The sequence below is a fragment of the Heptranchias perlo genome, unplaced genomic scaffold, assembly GCF_035084215.1.
Source record: "Heptranchias perlo isolate sHepPer1 unplaced genomic scaffold, sHepPer1.hap1 HAP1_SCAFFOLD_277, whole genome shotgun sequence".
In the NCBI taxonomy this organism is placed as follows: Eukaryota; Metazoa; Chordata; class Chondrichthyes; order Hexanchiformes; family Hexanchidae; genus Heptranchias; species Heptranchias perlo.
Genome location: NW_027139289.1, coordinates 79,104 through 102,264, shown reverse-complemented (window position 1 = coordinate 102,264; position 23,161 = coordinate 79,104). Strand labels below are relative to the sequence as shown.

At 41.2% G+C, this 23,161-nt stretch overlaps 1 protein-coding gene across 1 annotated transcript in view; it reads right to left on the bottom strand.

The window, feature by feature from the left end:
• LOC137310831 (zinc finger protein 850-like) overlaps positions 1-19,307 on the bottom strand; it is a 171,620-nt gene extending 152,313 nt beyond the window's left edge. Inside the window, exon 1 of the mRNA XM_067978412.1 lies at positions 18,647-19,307. Within this exon, the coding sequence (XP_067834513.1) occupies positions 18,647-19,277 (631 nt within the window). The 5' untranslated portion in view covers positions 19,278-19,307. The remainder of the gene's footprint in view (positions 1-18,646) is intronic.
• Positions 19,308-23,161: the final 3,854 nt, after the last annotated feature.

Below are 23,161 nucleotides of genomic sequence, written 5' to 3'. Positions count from 1 at the left end.
TATAGAATCATAGAACGATACAGTGCAGAAACAGACCATCGATAGAATCATAGAATGATACAGTGTAGAAACAGGCCATCAATAGAATCATAGAATGATACAGTGTAGAAACAGACCATCGATAGAATCATAGAATGATACAGTGTAGAAACAGACCAACTGCAGAATCATAGAATGATACAGTGTAGAAACAGACCATCGATAGAATCATAGAACGATACAGTGTAGAAACAGACCATCGATAGAATCATAGAATGATACAGTGTAGAAACAGACCATCGATAGAATCATAGAATGATACAGTGTAGAAACAGACCATCGATAGAATCATAGAATGATACAGTGTAGAAACAGGCCATCGATAGAATCATAGAATGATACAGTGTAGAAACAGACCATCTATAGAATGATAGAACGATACAGTGCAGAAACAGACCATCGATAGAATCATAGAATGATACAGTGTAGAAACGGGCCATCGATGGAATCATAGAATGATACAGTGTAGAAACAGACCATCGAGAGAATCATAGAATGATACAGTGTAGGAACAGACCATCTATAGAATCATAGAACGATACAGTGTAGAAACAGACCATCTATAGAATCATAGAACGATACAGTGTAGAAACAGGCCATCGATAGAATCATAGAATGATACAGTGTAGAAACAGACCATCGATAGAATCATAGAATGATACAGTGTAGAAACAGACCATCGATAGAATCATAGAATGATACAGTGTAGAAACAGACCATCGATAGAATCATAGAATGATACAGTGTAGAAACAGGCCATCGATAGAATCATAGAATGATGCAGTGTAGAAACAGACCATCGATAGAATCATAGAATGATACAGTGTAGAAACAGACCATCGATAGAATCATAGAATGATACAGTGTAGAAACAGACCATCGATAGAATCATAGAATGATACAGTGCAGAAACAGACCATCGATAGAATCATAGAATGATACAGTGTAGAAACAGACCATCGATAGAATCATAGAATGATGCAGTGTAGAAACAGACCATCGATAGAATCATAGAATGATACAGTGTAGAAACAGACCATCGATAGAATCATAGAATGATACAGTGTAGAAACAGACCATCGATAGAATCATAGAATGATACAGTGCAGAAACAGACCATCGATAGAATCATAGAATGATACAGTGTAGAAACAGACCATCGATAGAATCATAGAATGATACAGTGTAGAAACAGACCATCGATAGAATCATAGAATGATACAGTGCAGAAACAGACCATCGATAGAATCATAGAACGATACAGTGTAGAAACAGACCATCGATAGAATCATAGAATGATACAGTGTAGAAACAGACCATCGATAGAATCATAGAATGATACAGTGTAGAAACAGACCATCGATAGAATCATAGAATGATACAGTGTAGAAACAGACCATCGATAGAATCATAGAATGATACAGTGTAGAAACAGACCATCGATAGAATCATAGAATGATACAGTGTAGAAACAGACCATCGATAGAATCATAGAATGATACAGTGTAGAAACAGACCATCGATAGAATCATAGAATGATACAGTGTAGAAACAGACCATCGATAGAATCATAGAATGATACAGTGTAGAAACAGGCCATCGATAGAATCATAGAATGATACAGTGTAGAAACAGACCATCGATAGAATCAGAGAATGATACAGTGCAGAAACAGGCCATCGATAGAATCATGGAATGATACAGTGTAGAAACAGACCATCGACAGAATCAGAGAATGATACAGTGTAGAAACAGGCCATCGATAGAATGATAGAATGAGACAGTGTGGAAACAGGCCATCGATAGAATCATAGAATGATACAGTGCAGAAACAGACCATCGATAGAATCATAGAATGATACAGTGCAGAAACAGACCATCGATAGAATCATAGAATGATACAGTGCAGAAACAGACCATCGATAGAATCATAGAATGATACAGTGTAGAAACAGACCATCGATAGAATCATAGAATGATACAGTGTAGAAACAGACCATCGATAGAATCATAGAATGATACAGTGCAGAAACAGACCATCGATAGAATCATAGAATGATACAGTGTAGAAACAGACGATCGATAGAATCATAGAATGATACAGTGCAGAAACAGACCATCGATAGAATCATAGAATGATACAGTGTAGAAACAGACCATCGATAGAATCACAGAATGATACAGTGTAGAAACAGACCATCGATAGAATCATAGAATGATACAGTGTAGAAACAGACCATCGATAGAATCATAGAATGATACAGTGTCGAAACAGACCATCGATAGAATCATAGAACGATACAGTGTAGAAACAGACCATCGATAGAATCATAGAATGATACAATGTAGAAACAGACGATCGATAGAATCATAGAATGATACAGTGCAGAAACAGACCATCGATAGAATCATAGAATGATACAGTGTAGAAACAGACCATCGATAGAATCACAGAATGATACAGTGTAGAAACAGACCATCGATAGAATCATAGAATGATACAGTGTAGAAACAGACCATCGATAGAATCATAGAATGATACAGTGTAGAAACAGACCATCGATAGAATCATAGAATGATACAGTGTAGAAACAGACCATCGATAGAATCATAGAATGATACAGTGCAGAAACAGACCATCGATAGAATCATAGAATGATACAGTGTAGAAACAGACCATCGATAGAATCATAGAATGATACAGTGTAGAAACAGACCATCGATAGAATCAGAGAATGATACAGTGTATAAACAGACCATCGATAGAATCATAGAATGATACAATGTAGAAACAGACCATCGATAGAATCATAGAATGATACAGTGCAGAAACAGACCATCGATAGAATCATAGAATGATACAGTGTAGAAACAGACCATCGATAGAATCATAGAATGATACAGTGTAGAAACAGACCATCGATAGAATCATAGAATGATACAGTGCAGAAACAGACCATCGATTGAATCATAGAATGATACAGTGTAGAAACAGACCATCGATAGAATCATAGAATGATACAGTGTAGAAACAGACCATCTGTAGAATCATAGAATGATACAGTGTAGAAACAGACGATCGATAGAATCATAGAATGATACAGTGTAGAAACAGACCATCGATAGAATCATAGAATGATACAGTGTAGAAACAGACCATCGATAGAATCATAGAATGATACAGTGTAGAAACAGACCATCGATAGAATCATAGAATGATACAGTGTAGAAACAGACCATCGATAGAATCATAGAATGATACAGTGTGGAAACAGACCATCGATAGAATCATAGAATGATACAGTGTAGAAACAGACCATCGATAGAATCATAGAATGAAACAGTGTAGAAACAGGCCATCTATAGAATCATAGAATGATACAGTGTAGAAACAGACCATCGATAGAATCATAGAATGATACAGTGTAGAAACAGACGATCGATAGAATCATAGAATGATACAGTGTAGAAACAGACCATCGATAGAATCATAGAATGATACAGTGTAGAAACAGACCATCGATAGAATCATAGAATGATACAGTGTAGAAACAGACCATCGATAGAATCATAGAATGATACAGTGTAGAAACAGGCCATCGATAGAATCATAGAATGATACAGTGTAGAAACAGACCATCGATAGAATCATAGAATGATACAGTGTAGAAACAGACCATCGATAGAATCATAGAATGATACAGTGTAGAAACAGACCATCTGTAGAATCATAGAATGATACAGTGTAGAAACAGACGATCGATAGAATCATAGAATGATACAGTGTAGAAACAGACCATCGATAGAATCATAGAATGATACAGTGTAGAAACAGACCATCGATAGAATCATAGAATGATACAGTGTAGAAACAGACCATCGATAGAATCATAGAATGATACAGTGTAGAAACAGGCCATCGATAGAATCATAGAATGATACAGTGTAGAAACAGACCATCTATAGAATCATAGAACGATACAGTGTAGAAACAGACCATCGATAGAATCATAGAATGATACAGCGTAGAAACAGGCCATCAATAGAATCATAGAATGATACAGTGTGGAAACAGACCATCGATAGAATCACAGAATGATACAGTGTAGAAACAGACCAACTGCAGAATCATAGAATGATACAGTGTAGAAACAGACCATCGATAGAATCATAGAACGATACAGTGTAGAAACAGACCATCGATAGAATCATAGAATGATACAGTGTAGAAACAGGCCATCGATAGAATCATAGAATGATACAGTGTAGAAACAGACCATCTATAGAATGATAGAACGATACAGTGCAGAAACAGACCATCGATAGAATCATAGAATGATACAGTGTAGAAACGGGCCATCGATGGAATCATAGAATGATACAGTGTAGAAACAGACCATCGAGAGAATCATAGAATGATACAGTGTAGGAACAGACCATCTATAGAATCGTAGAACGATACAGTGTAGAAACAGACCATCTATAGAATCATAGAACGATACAGTGTAGAAACAGGCCATCGATAGAATCATAGAATGATACAGTGTAGAAACAGACCATCGATAGAATCATAGAATGATACAGTGTAGAAACAGGCCATCGATAGAATCATAGAATGATACAGTGTAGAAACAGACCATCGATAGAATCATAGAATGATACAGTGCAGAAACAGACCATCGATAGAATCATAGAATGATACAGTGTAGAAACAGACCATCGATAGAATCATAGAATGATACAGTGTAGAAACAGACCATCGATAGAATCATAGAATGATACAGTGTAGAAACAGACCATCGATAGAATCATAGAATGATACAGTGTAGAAACAGACCATCGATAGAATCATAGAATGATACAGTGTCGAAACAGACCATCGATAGAATCATAGAACGATACAGTGTAGAAACAGACCATCGATAGAATCATAGAACGATACAGTGTAGAAACAGACCATCGATAGAATCATAGAATGATACAGTGTAGAAACAGACCATCGATAGAATCATAGAATGATACAGTGTAGAAACAGACCATCGATAGAATCATAGAATGATACAGTGTAGAAACAGACCATCGATAGAATCATAGAATGATACAGTGTAGAAACAGACCATCGATAGAATCATAGAATGATACAGTGTAGAAACAGACCATCGATAGAATCATAGAATGATACAGTGTAGAAACAGACCATCGATAGAATCATAGAATGATACAGTGTAGAAACAGACCATCGATAGAATCATAGAATGATACAGTGTAGAAACAGACCATCGATAGAATCATAGAATGATACAGTGTAGAAACAGACCATCGATAGAATCATAGAATGATACAGTGTAGAAACAGACCATCGATAGAATCATAGAATGATACAGTGTAGAAACAGACCATCGATAGAATCATAGAATGATACAGTGTAGAAACAGACCATCGATAGAATCATAGAATGATACAGTGTAGAAACAGACCATCGATAGAATCAGAGAATGATACAGTGCAGAAACAGACCATCGATAGAATCATAGAATGATACAGTGTAGAAACAGACCATCGATAGAATCATAGAATGATACAGTGTAGAAACAGACCATCGATAGAATCATAGAATGATACAGTGTAGAAACAGACCATCGATAGAATCATAGAATGATACAGTGTAGAAACAGACCATCGATAGAATCATAGAATGATACAGTGTAGAAACAGACCATCGATAGAATCATAGAATGATACAGTGCAGAAACAGGCCATCGATAGAATCATAGAATGATACAGTGTAGAAACAGACCATCGATAGAATCAGAGAATGATACAGTGTAGAAACAGACCATCGATAGAATCAGAGAATGATACAGTGTAGAAACAGGCCATCGATAGAATCATAGAATGATACAGTGTAGAAACAGACCATCGATAGAATCAGAGAATGATACAGTGCAGAAACAGGCCATCGATAGAATCATGGAATGATACAGTGCAGAAACAGACCATCGACAGATTCAGAGAATGATACAGTGTAGAAACAGACCATCGATAGAATCATAGAATGATACAGTGTAGAAACAGACCATCGATAGAATCATAGAATGATACAGTGTAGAAACAGACCATCGATAGAATCATAGAATGATACAGTGTAGAAACAGACCATCGAGAGAATCATAGAATGATACAGTGTAGAAACAGACCATCGATAGAATCATAGAATGATACAGTGTAGAAACAGACCATCGATAGAATCATAGAATGATACAGTGTAGAAACAGGCCATCGATAGAATCATAGAATGATACAGTGTAGAAACAGACCATCGATAGAATCACAGAATGATACAGTGTAGAAACAGACCATCGATAGAATCATAGAACGATGCAGTGTAGAAACAGACTATCGAGAGAATCATAGAATGATACAGTGTAGAAACAGACCATCGATAGAATCACAGAATGATACAGTGTAGAAACAGACCATCGATAGAATCATAGAACGATACAGTGTAGAAACAGACCATCGATAGAATCATAGAATGATACAGTGTAGAAACAGACCATCGATAGAATCATAGAATGATACAGTGTAGAAACAGACCATCGATAGAATCATAGAATGATACAGTGTAGAAACAGACCATCGATAGAATCATAGAATGATACAGTGTAGAAACAGACCATCGATAGAATCATAGAATGATACAGTGTAGAAACAGACCATCGATAGAATCATAGAATGATACAGTGTAGAAACAGACCATCGATAGAATCATAGAATGATACAGTGTAGAAACAGACCATCGATAGAATCATAGAATGATACAGTGTAGAAACAGACCATCGATAGAATCATAGAACGATACAGTGTAGAAACAGACCATCGATAGAATCATAGAATGATACAGTGTAGAAACAGACCATCGATAGAATCATAGAATGATACAGTGTAGAAACAGACCATCTATAGAATCATAGAACGATACAGTGTAGAAACAGACCATCGATAGAATCACAGAATGATACAGTGTAGAAACAGGCCATCGATAGAATCATAGAATGATACAGTGTAGAAACAGGCCATCGATAGAATCATAGAATGATACAGTGTAGAAACAGACCATCTATAGAATCATAGAACGATACAGTGTAGAAACAGACCATCGATAGAATCATAGAATGATACAGCGTAGAAACAGGCCATCGATAGAATCATAGAATGATACAGTGTGGAAACAGACCATCGATAGAATCACAGAATGATACAGTGTGGAAACAGGCCATCGATAGAATCATAGAATGATACAGTGTAGAAACAGACCATCGATAGAATCATAGAATGATACAGTGTAGAAACAGGCCATCGATAGAATCATAGAATGATACAGTGTAGAAACAGACCATCTATAGAATCATAGAACGATACAGTGCAGAAACAGACCATCGATAGAATCATAGAATGATACAGTGTAGAAACAGGCCATCAATAGAATCATAGAATGATACAGTGTAGAAACAGACCATCGATAGAATCATAGAATGATACAGTGTAGAAACAGACCAACTGCAGAATCATAGAATGATACAGTGTAGAAACAGACCATCGATAGAATCATAGAACGATACAGTGTAGAAACAGACCATCGATAGAATCATAGAATGATACAGTGTAGAAACAGACCATCGATAGAATCATAGAATGATACAGTGTAGAAACAGACCATCGATAGAATCATAGAATGATACAGTGTAGAAACAGGCCATCGATAGAATCATAGAATGATACAGTGTAGAAACAGACCATCTATAGAATGATAGAACGATACAGTGCAGAAACAGACCATCGATAGAATCATAGAATGATACAGTGTAGAAACGGGCCATCGATGGAATCATAGAATGATACAGTGTAGAAACAGACCATCGAGAGAATCATAGAATGATACAGTGTAGGAACAGACCATCTATAGAATCATAGAACGATACAGTGTAGAAACAGACCATCTATAGAATCATAGAACGATACAGTGTAGAAACAGGCCATCGATAGAATCATAGAATGATACAGTGTAGAAACAGACCATCGATAGAATCATAGAATGATACAGTGTAGAAACAGACCATCGATAGAATCATAGAATGATACAGTGTAGAAACAGACCATCGATAGAATCATAGAATGATACAGTGTAGAAACAGGCCATCGATAGAATCATAGAATGATGCAGTGTAGAAACAGACCATCGATAGAATCATAGAATGATACAGTGTAGAAACAGACCATCGATAGAATCATAGAATGATACAGTGTAGAAACAGACCATCGATAGAATCATAGAATGATACAGTGTAGAAACAGACCATCGATAGAATCATAGAATGATACAGTGCAGAAACAGACCATCGATAGAATCATAGAATGATACAGTGTAGAAACAGACCATCGATAGAATCATAGAATGATACAGTGTAGAAACAGACCATCGATAGAATCATAGAATGATACAGTGCAGAAACAGACCATCGATAGAATCATAGAACGATACAGTGTAGAAACAGACCATCGATAGAATCATAGAATGATACAGTGTAGAAACAGACCATCGATAGAATCATAGAATGATACAGTGTAGAAACAGACCATCGATAGAATCATAGAATGATACAGTGTAGAAACAGACCATCGATAGAATCATAGAATGATACAGTGTAGAAACAGACCATCGATAGAATCATAGAATGATACAGTGTAGAAACAGACCATCGATAGAATCATAGAATGATACAGTGTAGAAACAGACCATCGATAGAATCATAGAATGATACAGTGTAGAAACAGACCATCGATAGAATCATAGAATGATACAGTGTAGAAACAGGCCATCGATAGAATCATAGAATGATACAGTGTAGAAACAGACCATCGATAGAATCAGAGAATGATACAGTGCAGAAACAGGCCATCGATAGAATCATGGAATGATACAGTGTAGAAACAGACCATCGACAGAATCAGAGAATGATACAGTGTAGAAACAGGCCATCGATAGAATGATAGAATGAGACAGTGTGGAAACAGGCCATCGATAGAATCATAGAATGATACAGTGCAGAAACAGACCATCGATAGAATCATAGAATGATACAGTGCAGAAACAGACCATCGATAGAATCATAGAATGATACAGTGCAGAAACAGACCATCGATAGAATCATAGAATGATACAGTGTAGAAACAGACCATCGATAGAATCATAGAATGATACAGTGTAGAAACAGACCATCGATAGAATCATAGAATGATACAGTGCAGAAACAGACCATCGATAGAATCATAGAATGATACAGTGTAGAAACAGACGATCGATAGAATCATAGAATGATACAGTGCAGAAACAGACCATCGATAGAATCATAGAATGATACAGTGTAGAAACAGACCATCGATAGAATCATAGAATGATACAGTGTAGAAACAGACCATCGATAGAATCATAGAATGATACAGTGTCGAAACAGACCATCGATAGAATCATAGAACGATACAGTGTAGAAACAGACCATCGATAGAATCATAGAATGATACAATGTAGAAACAGACCATCGATAGAATCATAGAATGATACAGTGTAGAAACAGACCATCGATAGAATCATAGAATGATGCAGTGTAGAAACAGACCATCGATAGAATCATAGAATGATACAGTGTAGAAACAGACCATCGATAGAATCATAGAATGATACAGTGTAGAAACAGACCATCGATAGAATCATAGAATGATACAGTGTAGAAACAGACCATCGATAGAATCATAGAATGATACAGTGTAGAAACAGACCATCGATAGAATCATAGAATGATACAGTGTAGAAACAGACCATCGATAGAATCATAGAATGATACAGTGTAGAAACAGACCATCGATAGAATCATAGAATGATACAGTGTAGAAACAGACCATCGATAGAATCACAGAATGATACAGTGTAGAAACAGACCATCGATAGAATCATAGAATGATACAGTGTAGAAACAGGCCATCGATAGAATCATAGAATGATACAGTGTAGAAACAGACCATCTATAGAATCATAGAATGATAGTGTAGAAACAGACCATCGATAGAATCATAGAATGATACAGTGTAGAAACAGGCCATCGATAGAATCATAGAATGATACAGTGTAGAAACAGACCATCGATAGAATCATAGAATGATACAGTGTAGAAACAGACCATCGATAGAATCATAGAATGATACAGTATAGAAACAGACCATCGATAGAATCATAGAATGATACAGTGTAGAAACAGACCATCGATAGAATCATAGAATGAAACAGTGTAGAAACAGACCATCGATAGAATCATAGAATGATACAGTGTAGAAACAGGCCATCGATAGAATCATAGAATGATACAGTGTAGAAACAGACCATCGATAGAATCATAGAATGATGCAGTGTAGAAACAGACCATCGATAGAATCATAGAATGATACAGTGTAGAAACAGACCATCGATAGAATCATAGAATGATACAGTGTAGAAACAGACCATCGATAGAATCATAGAATGATACAGTGTAGAAACAGACCATCGATAGAATCATAGAATGATACAGTGTAGAAACAGACCATCTATAGAATCATAGAATGATGCAGTGTAGAAACAGACCATCGATAGAATCATAGAATGATACAGTGTAGAAACAGACCATCGATAGAATCATAGAATGATACAGTGTAGAAACAGACCATCGATAGAATCATAGAATGATACAGTGTAGAAACAGACCATCTATAGAATCATAGAATGATGCAGTGTAGAAACAGACCATCGATAGAATCATAGAATGATACAGTGTAGAAACAGACCATCTATAGAATCATAGAATGATACAGTGTAGAAACAGGCCATCGATAGAATCATAGAATGATACAGTGTAGAAACAGACCATCTATAGAATCATAGAATGATGCAGTGTAGAAACAGACCATCGATAGAATCATAGAATGATACAGTGTAGAAACAGACCATCGATAGAATCATAGAATGATACAGTGTAGAAACAGACCATCGATAGAATCATAGAATGATACAGTGTAGAAACAGACCATCGATAGAATCATAGAATGATACAGTGTAGAAACAGACCATCGATAGAATCATAGAATGATACAGTGTAGAAACAGACCATCGATAGAATCATAGAATGATACAGTGTAGAAACAGACCATCGATAGAATCATAGAATGATACAGTGTAGAAACAGACCATCGATAGAATCATAGAATGATACAGTGTAGAAACAGGCCATCGATAGAATCATAGAATGATACAGTGTAGAAACAGACCATCGATAGAATCATAGAATGATACAGTGTAGAAACAGACCATCGATAGAATCATAGAATGATACAGTGTAGAAACAGGCCATCGATAGAATCATAGAATGATACAGTGTAGAAACAGACCATCGATAGAATCAGAGAATGATACAGTGCAGAAACAGGCCATCGATAGAATCATGGAATGATACAGTGTAGAAACAGACCATCGACAGAATCAGAGAATGATACAGTGTAGAAACAGGCCATCGATAGAATGATAGAATGAGACAGTGTGGAAACAGGCCATCGATAGAATCATAGAATGATACAGTGCAGAAACAGACCATCGATAGAATCATAGAATGATACAGTGCAGAAACAGACCATCGATAGAATCATAGAATGATACAGTGCAGAAACAGACCATCGATAGAATCATAGAATGATACAGTGTAGAAACAGACCATCGATAGAATCATAGAATGATACAGTGTAGAAACAGACCATCGATAGAATCATAGAATGATACAGTGCAGAAACAGACCATCGATAGAATCATAGAATGATACAGTGTAGAAACAGACGATCGATAGAATCATAGAATGATACAGTGCAGAAACAGACCATCGATAGAATCATAGAATGATACAGTGCAGAAACAGACCATCGATAGAATCATAGAATGATACAGTGTAGAAACAGACCATCGATAGAATCATAGAATGATACAGTGTCGAAACAGACCATCGATAGAATCATAGAACGATACAGTGTAGAAACAGACCATCGATAGAATCATAGAATGATACAATGTAGAAACAGACCATCGATAGAATCATAGAATGATACAGTGTAGAAACAGACCATCGATAGAATCATAGAATGATACAGTGTGGAAACAGACCATCGATAGAATCATAGAATGATACAGTGTAGAAACAGACCATCGATAGAATCATAGAATGATTCAGTGTGGAAACAGACCATCGATAGAATCATAGAATGATACAGTGTAGAAACAGACCATCGATAGAATCATAGAATGATACAGTGTGGAAACAGACCATCGATAGAATCATAGAATGATACAGTGTAGAAACAGACCATCGATAGAATCATAGAATGATACAGTGTAGAAACAGACCATCGATAGAATCATAGAATGATACAGTGTAGAAACAGACCATCGATAGAATCATAGAATGATACAGTGTAGAAACAGACCATCGATAGATTCATAGAACGATACAGTGTCGAAACAGACCATCGATAGAATCATAGAACGATACAGTGTAGAAACAGACCATCGATAGAATCACAGAACGATACAGTGTAGAAACAGACCATCGATAGAATCACAGAATGATACAGTGTAGAAACAGACCATCGATAGAATCATAGAATGATACAGTGTAGAAACAGACCATCGATAGAATCATAGAATGATACAGTGTAGAAACAGACCATCGATAGAATCATAGAATGATACAGTGTAGAAACAGACCATCGATAGAATCATAGAATGATACAGTGTAGAAACAGACCATCGATAGAATCATAGAATGATACAGTGTAGAAACAGACCATCTATAGAATCATAGAATGATAGTGTAGAAACAGACCATCGATAGAATCATAGAATGATACAGTGTGGAAACAGACCATCGATAGAATCATAGAATGATACAGTGTAGAAACAGACCATCGATAGAATCATAGAATGATACAGTGTAGAAACAGACCATCGATAGAATCATAGAATGATACAGTGTAGAAACAGACCATCGATAGAATCACAGAACGATACAGTGTAGAAACAGACCATCGATAGAATCACAGAATGATACAGTGTAGAAACAGACCATCGATAGAATCATAGAATGATACAGTGTAGAAACAGACCATCGATAGAATCATAGAATGATACAGTGTAGAAACAGACCATCGATAGAATCATAGAATGATACAGTGTAGAAACAGACCATCGATAGAATCATAGAATGATACAGTGTAGAAACAGACCATCGATAGAATCATAGAATGATACAGTGTAGAAACAGACCATCGATAGAATCATAGAATGATACAGTGTAGAAACAGACCATCGATAGAATCATAGAATGATACAGTGTAGAAACAGACCATCGATAGAATCATAGAATGATACAGTGTAGAAACAGACCATCGATAGAATCACAGAATGATACAGTGTAGAAACAGGCCATCGATAGAATCATAGAATGATACAGTGTAGAAACAGACCATCGATAGAATCATAGAATGATACAGTGTAGAAACAGACCATCGATAGAATCATAGAATGATACAGTGTAGAAACAGACCATCGATAGAATCATAGAATGATACAGTGTAGAAACAGACCATCGATAGAATCATAGAATGATACAGTGTAGAAACAGACCATCGATAGAATCATAGAATGATACAGTGTAGAAACAGACCATCGATAGAATCATAGAATGATGCAGTGTAGAAACAGACCATCGATAGAATCATAGAATGATACAGTGTAGAAACAGACCATCGATAGAATCATAGAATGATACAGTGTAGAAACAGACCATCGATAGAATCATAGAATGATACAGTGTAGAAACAGACCATCGATAGAATCATAGAATGATACAGTGTAGAAACAGACCATCTATAGAATCATAGAATGATAGTGTAGAAACAGACCATCGATAGAATCATAGAATGATACAGTGTGGAAACAGACCATCGATAGAATCATAGAATGATACAGTGTAGAAACAGACCATCGATAGAATCATAGAATGATACAGTGTAGAAACAGACCATCGATAGAATCATAGAATGATACAGTGTAGAAACAGACCATCGATAGAATCATAGAATGATACAGTGTAGAAACAGACCATCGATAGAATCATAGAATGATACAGTGTAGAAACAGACCATCGATAGATTCATAGAACGATACAGTGTCGAAACAGACCATCGATAGAATCATAGAACGATACAGTGTAGAAACAGACCATCGATAGAATCACAGAACGATACAGTGTAGAAACAGACCATCGATAGAATCACAGAATGATACAGTGTAGAAACAGACCATCGATAGAATCATAGAATGATACAGTGTAGAAACAGACCATCGATAGAATCATAGAATGATACAGTGTAGAAACAGACCATCGATAGAATCATAGAATGATACAGTGTAGAAACAGACCATCGATAGAATCATAGAATGATACAGTGTAGAAACAGACCATCGATAGAATCATAGAATGATACAGTGTAGAAACAGACCATCGATAGAATCATAGAATGATACAGTGTAGAAACAGACCATCGATACAATCATAGAATGATACAGTGTAGAAACAGACCATCGATAGAATCACAGAATGATACAGTGTAGAAACAGACCATCGATAGAATCACAGAATGATACAGTGTAGAAACAGGCCATCGATAGAATCATAGAATGATACAGTGTAGAAACAGACCATCGATAGAATCATAGAATGATACAGTGTAGAAACAGACCATCGATAGAATCATAGAATGATACAGTGTAGAAACAGACCATCGATAGAATCATAGAATGATACAGTGTAGAAACAGACCATCGATAGAATCATAGAATGATACAGTGTAGAAACAGACCATCGATAGAATCATAGAATGATGCAGTGTAGAAACAGACCATCGATAGAATCATAGAATGATACAGTGTAGAAACAGACCATCGATAGAATCATAGAATGATACAGTGTAGAAACAGACCATCGATAGAATCATAGAATGATACAGTGTAGAAACAGACCATCGATAGAATCATAGAATGATACAGTGTAGAAACAGACCATCGATAGAATCATAGAATGATACAGTGTAGAAACAGACCATCGATAGAATCATAGAATGATACAGTGTAGAAACAGACCATCGATAGAATCACAGAATGATACAGTGTAGAAACAGACCATCGATAGAATCATAGAATGATACAGTGTAGAAACAGGCCATCGATAGAATCATAGAATGATACAGTGTAGAAACAGACCATCTATAGAATCATAGAATGATAGTGTAGAAACAGACCATCGATAGAATCATAGAATGATACAGTGTAGAAACAGGCCATCGATAGAATCATAGAATGATACAGTGTAGAAACAGACCATCGATAGAATCATAGAATGATACAGTGTAGAAACAGACCATCGATAGAATCATAGAATGATACAGTATAGAAACAGACCATCGATAGAATCATAGAATGATACAGTGTAGAAACAGACCATCGATAGAATCATAGAATGAAACAGTGTAGAAACAGACCATCGATAGAATCATAGAATGATACAGTGTAGAAACAGATCATCGATAGAATCATAGAATGATACAGTGTAGAAACAGACCATCGATAGAATCATAGAATGATACAGTGTAGAAACAGACCATCGATAGAATCATAGAATGATACAGTGTAGAAACAGACCATCGATAGAATCATAGAATGATACAGTGTAGAAACAGACCATCGATAGAATCATAGAATGATACAGTGTAGAAACAGACCATCGATAGAATCATAGAATGATACAGTGTAGAAACAGACCATCGATAGAATCATAGAATGATACAGTGCAGAAACAGACCATCGATTGAATCGTAGAATGATACAGTGTAGAAACAGACCATCGATAGAATCGTAGAATGATACAGTGTAGAAACAGACCATCGATGGAATCATAGAATGATACAGTGTAGAAACAGACCATCGATAGAATCATAGAATGATACAGTGTAGAAACAGACCATCGATAGAATCATAGAATGATACAGTGTAGAAACAGACCATCGATAGAATCATAGAATGATACAGTGTAGAAACAGACCATCGATAGAATCATAGAATGATACAGTGTAGAAACAGATCATCGATAGAATCATAGAATGATACAGTGCAGAAACAGACCATCGATAGAATCATAGAATGATACAGTGTAGAAACAGACCATCGATAGAATCATAGAATGATACAGTGCAGAAACAGACCATCGATAGAATCATAGAATGATACAGTGTAGAAACAGACCATCGATAGAATCATAGAATGATACAGTGTAGAAACAGACCATCGATAGAATCATAGAATGATACAGTGTAGAAACAGACCATCGATAGAATCATAGAATGATACAGTGTAGAAACAGACCATCGATAGAATCATAGAATGATACAGTGTAGAAACAGACCATCGATAGAATCATAGAATGATACAGTGCAGAAACAGGCCATCGATAGAATCATAGAATGATACAGTGTAGAAACAGACCATCGATAGAATCATAGAATGATACAGTGTAGAAACAGACCATCGATAGAATCATAGAATGATACAGTGTAGAAACAGACCATCGATAGAATCATAGAATGATACAGTGTAGAAACAGACCATCGATAGAATCATAGAATGACACAGTGTAGAAACAGACCATCGATAGAATCATAGAATGATACAGTGTAGAAACAGACCATCGATAGAATCATAGAATGATACAGTGTAGAAACAGACCATCGATAGAATCATAGAATGATACAGTGCAGAAACAGACCATCGATAGAATCATAGAATGATACAGTGCAGAAACAGACCATCGATAGAATCATAGAATGATACAGTGTAGAAACAGACCATCGATAGAATCATAGAATGATACAGTGTAGAAACAGACCATCGATAGAATCATAGAATGATACAGTGTAGAAACAGACCATCGATAGAATCATAGAATGATACAGTGTAGAAACAGACCATCGATAGAATCATAGAATGATACAGTGTAGAAACAGACCATCGATAGAATCATAGAATGATACAGTGTAGAAACAGACCATCGATAGAATCATAGAATGATACAGTGTAGAAACAGGCCATCGATAGAATCATAGAATGATACAGTGTCGGAAGAGACCATTCTGCCCATCGTACCTGTTCTGGCTCTTTGAAAGTTCTGTCCAATTCGTCCCACTCCCCCTGCTCGTTTCCTTTCGCCCTGCAAATCTTCCACCAACAAATATTTATCCAATTCCCTTTTTGGACCCACGACGCCGGGGAGACCTGCCCCCACCCCCCGCTGTTCCCCTAATAAAGGCCGTGAGATCTTTAACAGCCACCCGCGAGGGCAGACGGGGGTCTCAGTTTAACCTCTGACAATGCAGCGCTCCCTCAGTACTGCACTGGGATGAGTCGGCCTGGATGACGGGGCTCAGCTCTCTGGAGTGGGGGCTCGAACCCACGACCGTCTGACACTGACGCACCTGTCCAGCTCAATACATTCCATCACCACAGATAGATAATGTGATGCAGCCTTTTTGTAATCTCTGCTCTCATGGTGTGACCTGCAGACTGGTGCAATGAGAAAATCAGAGAGAAAAATTCATCTTCCCTGCCAATAGTTAAAGATAGCGAATAAACCAGGAGATCAACATGGAACGATACAGTACAGGAGGCCACTTGGCCCATCATGCCTGTGCTGGCTGTTTGAAAGATCTATCCCATTAATCCCACTCTCCCTGCTCTTTCCCCTGTACATTTTTCCCTTCAAGTATTTCTCCAATTCTATTTTGAAAGTTGTTATTGAATCTGCTTCCACCGCCCTTTCAGGCAGTGAATTCCAGATCAGAACAACTCGCTGCGTAAAAAAACATTCCTCATCTCCCCCTCTGGTTCTTTCCCCGATTACCTTAAATCTGTGTCCTCTGGTTACCGACCCTCCTGCCCACTGGAAACAGAACATCCTTATTTCCTCGATCAAAACCCCCCGTAATTTTGTACCCCTCGATCAAATCTCCCCTTAACCTTCTCTGCTCTGAGGAGAACAATCCCAGATTCTCCAGCCTCTCCCCATAACTGGAGTCCCTCATCCCTGGAACCGTTCGAGTGAATCTCCTCCGCACCCTCTCCAGTACACTCTATCGTTAGTTTTCTGTCTCTGTTTGCATCGGCGGTTCGCATCAGAAAGGTTGGACATGAGACGAGAAGGAAGTGAGACCAAAAACACAGGAAGTGCGCGCACACTCAAGATTCTGCACGTGTTCTACAAACTGGGTGAACAAGACGCCAAAACAGCCTGTCCTCCAGCGACCACCACCGCCTGGAAGGACCGGGAGGGCAGCAGGTGGATGGGAGCAACCATCGCATCCAAGTCCTGCAAACCATCCCCACTTGGACATCTATCGCCGTGCCAGAAGAATGAACGCATGAACTTGCCGATGGATCTCCTGGGGTTGACTTGAAGATGGGCGAGGAGCTGACCGAAGGCCTGGCACTGCTGCTCGGCTGCTCGGGGCGGGCAGGCCAGCTCCCTGTTGTGGATGCGCTGGTGTCTCAGGAGGCAGCTGGAGGTGTAGAAGTGTTTCTCGCAGGTAACGCACCGAAAGGGTTTCTCTCCCGTGTGGACCCGCTGGTGGGCCAGAAGCCGGCAAGCCTTGGGGAACCTTTTTCCGCAGGCCGAGCACTCGAAGGCCTTCTCTGCAGGGTCTGTCCGTCGGTCTGAGCCCCGGGCACTGCCCGCGCAGGGCGCTTCGGCCTTCTCTCCGGCGTGAACCCGCTGGTGAGCGGAGAGGCTGCTGGGGGTGAAAAACCGCTTGGCACAGGCCTGGCACTGGTGCGCCCGCTGGGCACCGTGATGGCGTTGGTGCTTGCTCAGGTTGTCGAAACGCTTGAAGTGCCTGCCGCAGCTCGGGCACTCGAAGGGCTTCTCCTCGCTGTGGACGCTCAGGTGCCTGCTGAGGAAGGAAGGGCAGCTGAAGGCCTTGCCGCAGGAGGGGTAAGGGCAACGCCAGTCTCGTGCCAGCCGATCCCCGGCCGTTCCCGGTCCATCCCCGGTGAGCCCGGCCATCACCGCGTCCGCTGGCGTCGTTGACGCTCGAGCCTGAAAAAAGGGGGATGGGAGGGATCGGTGGGGGAGACGGACAGGACAGGAAGGTGAACAGGAGACGATAAACCCCCACCCCCTCAATCTCTGATCATTCCCCCCCCTCCCCACCCCGGGCGATTGCCAGTCCTGGATCTGGATCATTGCCCGCCCACCGCTCCCTCTCAACCAACACCACCAAAAAAAAAACACATCATCTCGTCACTTCTCCCTTCTGCTGTTCCTGGGATCTTGCTGTGCACCAATCGTCTGCCCCCTTAGCAACAACGGTGCCTGCGCGGCAGAGGTATTTCATTGGCCGTGAGGCACTTTGGGACGTCCCGAGGTCACGACAGGGGCCACCTAAAGGTGCTGACTTTAACTCGGGATGAGCAAGAGTTGGAGTCTCCCACTGCTCCTCTTCCAGTAGTGGCCGTGGGATCTTTTACATCCATCTGAGGGGGCAGACGGGGGGCCTCGGTTTAACGTCTCATCAGAAAGACGGCCCCTCCGACAGTGCGCCGCTCCCTCAGTACCGACCCTCCGACAGTGCGGCGCTCCCTCAGTACCGACCCTCCGACAGTGCGGCGCTCCCTCAGTACCGACCCTCCGACAGTGCGGCGCTCCCTCAGTACCGACCCTCCGACAGTGCGGCGCTCCCTCAGTACCGACCCTCCGACAGTGCGGCGCTCCCTCAGTACTGCCCCTCCGACAGTGCGGCGCTCCCTCAGTACCGACCCTCCGACAGTGCGGCGCTCCCTCAGTACCGACCCTTCGACAGTGCGGCGCTCCCTCAGTACTGACCCTCCCACAGTGCGACGCTCCCTCAGTACTGACCCTCCGACAGTGCGGCGCTCCCTCAGTACCGACCCTCCGACAGTGCGGCGCTCCCTCAGTACCGACCCTCCGACAGTGCGGCGCTCCCTCAGTACCGACCCTTCGACAGTGCGGCGCTCCCTCAGTACTGACCCTCCCACAGTGCGGCGCTCCCTCAGTACTGACCCTTCGACAGTGCGGCGCTCCCTCAGTACCGACCCTCCGACAGTGCGGCGCTCCCTCAGTACTGACCCTTCGACAGTGCGGCGCTCCCTCAGTACCGACCCTCCGACAGTGCGGCGCTCCCTCAGTACTGACCCTCCGACAGTGCGGCGCTCCCTCAGTACTGACCCTTCGACAGTGCGGCGCTCCCTCAGTACCGACCCTCCCACAGTGCGGCGCTCCCTCAGTACTGACCCTTCGACAGTGCGGCGCTCCCTCAGTACCGACCCTCCGACAGTGCGGCGCTCCCTCAGTACTGACCCTTCGACAGTGCGGCGCTCCCTCAGTACCGACCCTCCGACAGTGCGGCGCTCCCTCAGTACCGACCCTCCCACAGTGCGGCGCTCCCTCAGTACTGACCCTCCGACAGTGCGGCGCTCCCTCAGTACTGACCCTCCCACAGTGCGGCGCTCCCTCAGCACTGACCCTCCCACAGTGCGGCGCTCCCTCAGCACTGACCCTCCCACAGTGCGGTGCTCCCTCAGTACTGACCCTCCGACAGTGCGGCGCTCCCTCAGTACTGACCCTCCGACAGTGCTGCGTTCCCTCAGTACTGCCCTTCCGACACTGCGGCGCTCCCTCAGTACCGACCCTCCGACTGTGCAGCGCTCCCTCAGTAGCAAGCCCAACAAGAGAGGGGGCAGTTCTGGATTTAGTTTTAGGGAATGAGGCTGGGCAGGTGGAAGGAGTATCAGTGGGAGAGCATTTTGGTGGCAGTGATCATAATTCAGTTAGTTTTAGCATAGTGTTGGAAAAGGACAAAGACAGAGCAGGAGTTAAAGTTCTCAATTGGGGAAAGGCCAATTTTGCTAAGCAGAGAAGTGATTTTAGCAAAAGTAAACTGGAAACAGCGACTTGAAGGTAAATCGGTGTCAGAGCAGTGGGAGACATTCAAGAGGGAGATTTAAGGGGTGCAGAGTGAACATGTCCCCACAAAGAAAAAAGGGAGGGGCTGCCAAATCTAGAGCCCCCTGGATGACAAGGAGCATTCAGGGTAAGATAAGGCAGAAATGGGAAGCTTATGATAGACACCGGGAACTCAATACTACAGAAAGCCCAGAGGAGGATAGAAAGTGCAGGGATGAAATTAAAAAGGAAATTAGGAAAGTGAAGAGAGGGCATGAAAAAATACTGGCAAGTAAAATCAAGGAAAACCCAAAGATGTTTTATAAATACATAAAGAACAAGAGGATAACTAAGGAAAGAGTAGGGCCTATTAGAGACCAAAAAGGTAACCTGTGTGTGGAGGTGGAAGATGTGGGTTTGGTTCTTAATGAATACTTTGCGTCTGTCTTCAGAAAAGACGGGGACGATGCAGAGATTGTAGTTAAGGAGGAGGAGTGTGAAATATTGGATGGAATAAACATAGTGAGAGAGGAAATGTTCAGGGGATTAGCATCGTTGAAAGTGGATAAATCACCAGGGACGGATGAAATGTTTCCCAGGCTGTTAAGAAAAGCAAAGGAGGAAATAGCGGAGACTCTGACCATCATTTTCTAATCCTCACTGGATACAGGCGAGGTGCTGGAGGATTGGAGGACTGCTAACCATTGTATTGATGTTTAAAAAGGCAGAAAGGGATAGACCGAGTAATTACAGGTCAGTCAACGTAATCTCAGCGGTGGGCAAATTACTGGAATCAATTCTGAGGGCCAGTGTTAATCATCATTTAGAAAGGCACGGATTAATCAAGGACAGTCAGCATGGATTTGTTCAGGGGAGTTTGTGTCTGACGAACTTGATTGAATTTTTTGAACAGGTAACAAAGAGGGTCGATGAGGGTAACGCATTTTTTTTATTCATTCATGGGATGTGGGCGTCGCTGGCGAGGCCGGCATTTATTGCCCATCCCTAATTGCCCCTTGAGAAGGTGGTGGTGAGCCGCCTTCTTGAACCGCTGCAGTCCGTGTGGTGAAGGTTCTCCCACAGTGCTGTCAGGAAGGGACTGTCAGTCTGTCTCTCTTCCCCCAGCTGTCTGTCAGTCTGTCTCTCTTCCCCTGCCCCCCATCTCTCCCCCACGCTTCTTGTCTTTCTCTCTCCCCCTGTTTCTCTCCGTCACGTCCGCCTGTCTCTCTCTCTCCGTCACGTCCGCCTGTCTCTCTCTCTCTCCGTCACGTCCGCCTGTCTCTCTCTCTCTCTCCGTCACGTCCGCCTGTCTCTCTCTCTCCGTCACGTCCGCCTGTCTCTCTCTCTCCGTCACGTCCGCCTGTCTCTCTCTCTCCGTCACGTCCGCCTGTCTCTCTCTCTCCGTCACGTCCGCCTGTCTCTCTCTCTCCGTCACGTCCGCCTGTCTCTCTCTCTCCGTCACGTCCGCCTGTCTCTCTCTCTCTCTCTCCATCACGTCCGCCTGTCTCTCTCTCTCCGTCACGTCCGCCTGTTTCTCTCTCTCCGTCACGTCCGCCTGTCTCTCTCTCCGTCATGTCCGCCTGTCTCTCTCTCTCCGTCACGTCCGCCTGTCTCTCTCTCCGTCACGTCTGCCTGTCTCTCTCTCTCTCTCTCCATCACGTCCGCCTGTCTCTCTCTCTCTCTCCGTCACGTCCGCCTGTCTCTCTCTCTCCGTCACGTCCGCCTGTCTCTCTCTCTCTCTCCATCACGTCCGCCTGTCTCTCTCTCTCCGTCACGTCCGCCTGTCTCTCTCTCTCCGTCACGTCCGCCTGTCTCTCTCTCTCCGTCACGTCCGCCTGTCTCTCTCTCTCCGTCACGTCCGCCTGTCTCTCTCTCTCCGTCACGTCCGCCTGTCTCTCTCTCTCCATCACGTCCGCCTGTCTCTCTCTCTCCATCACGTCCGCCTGTCTCTCTCTCCGTCACGTCCGCCTGTCTCTCTCTCTCCG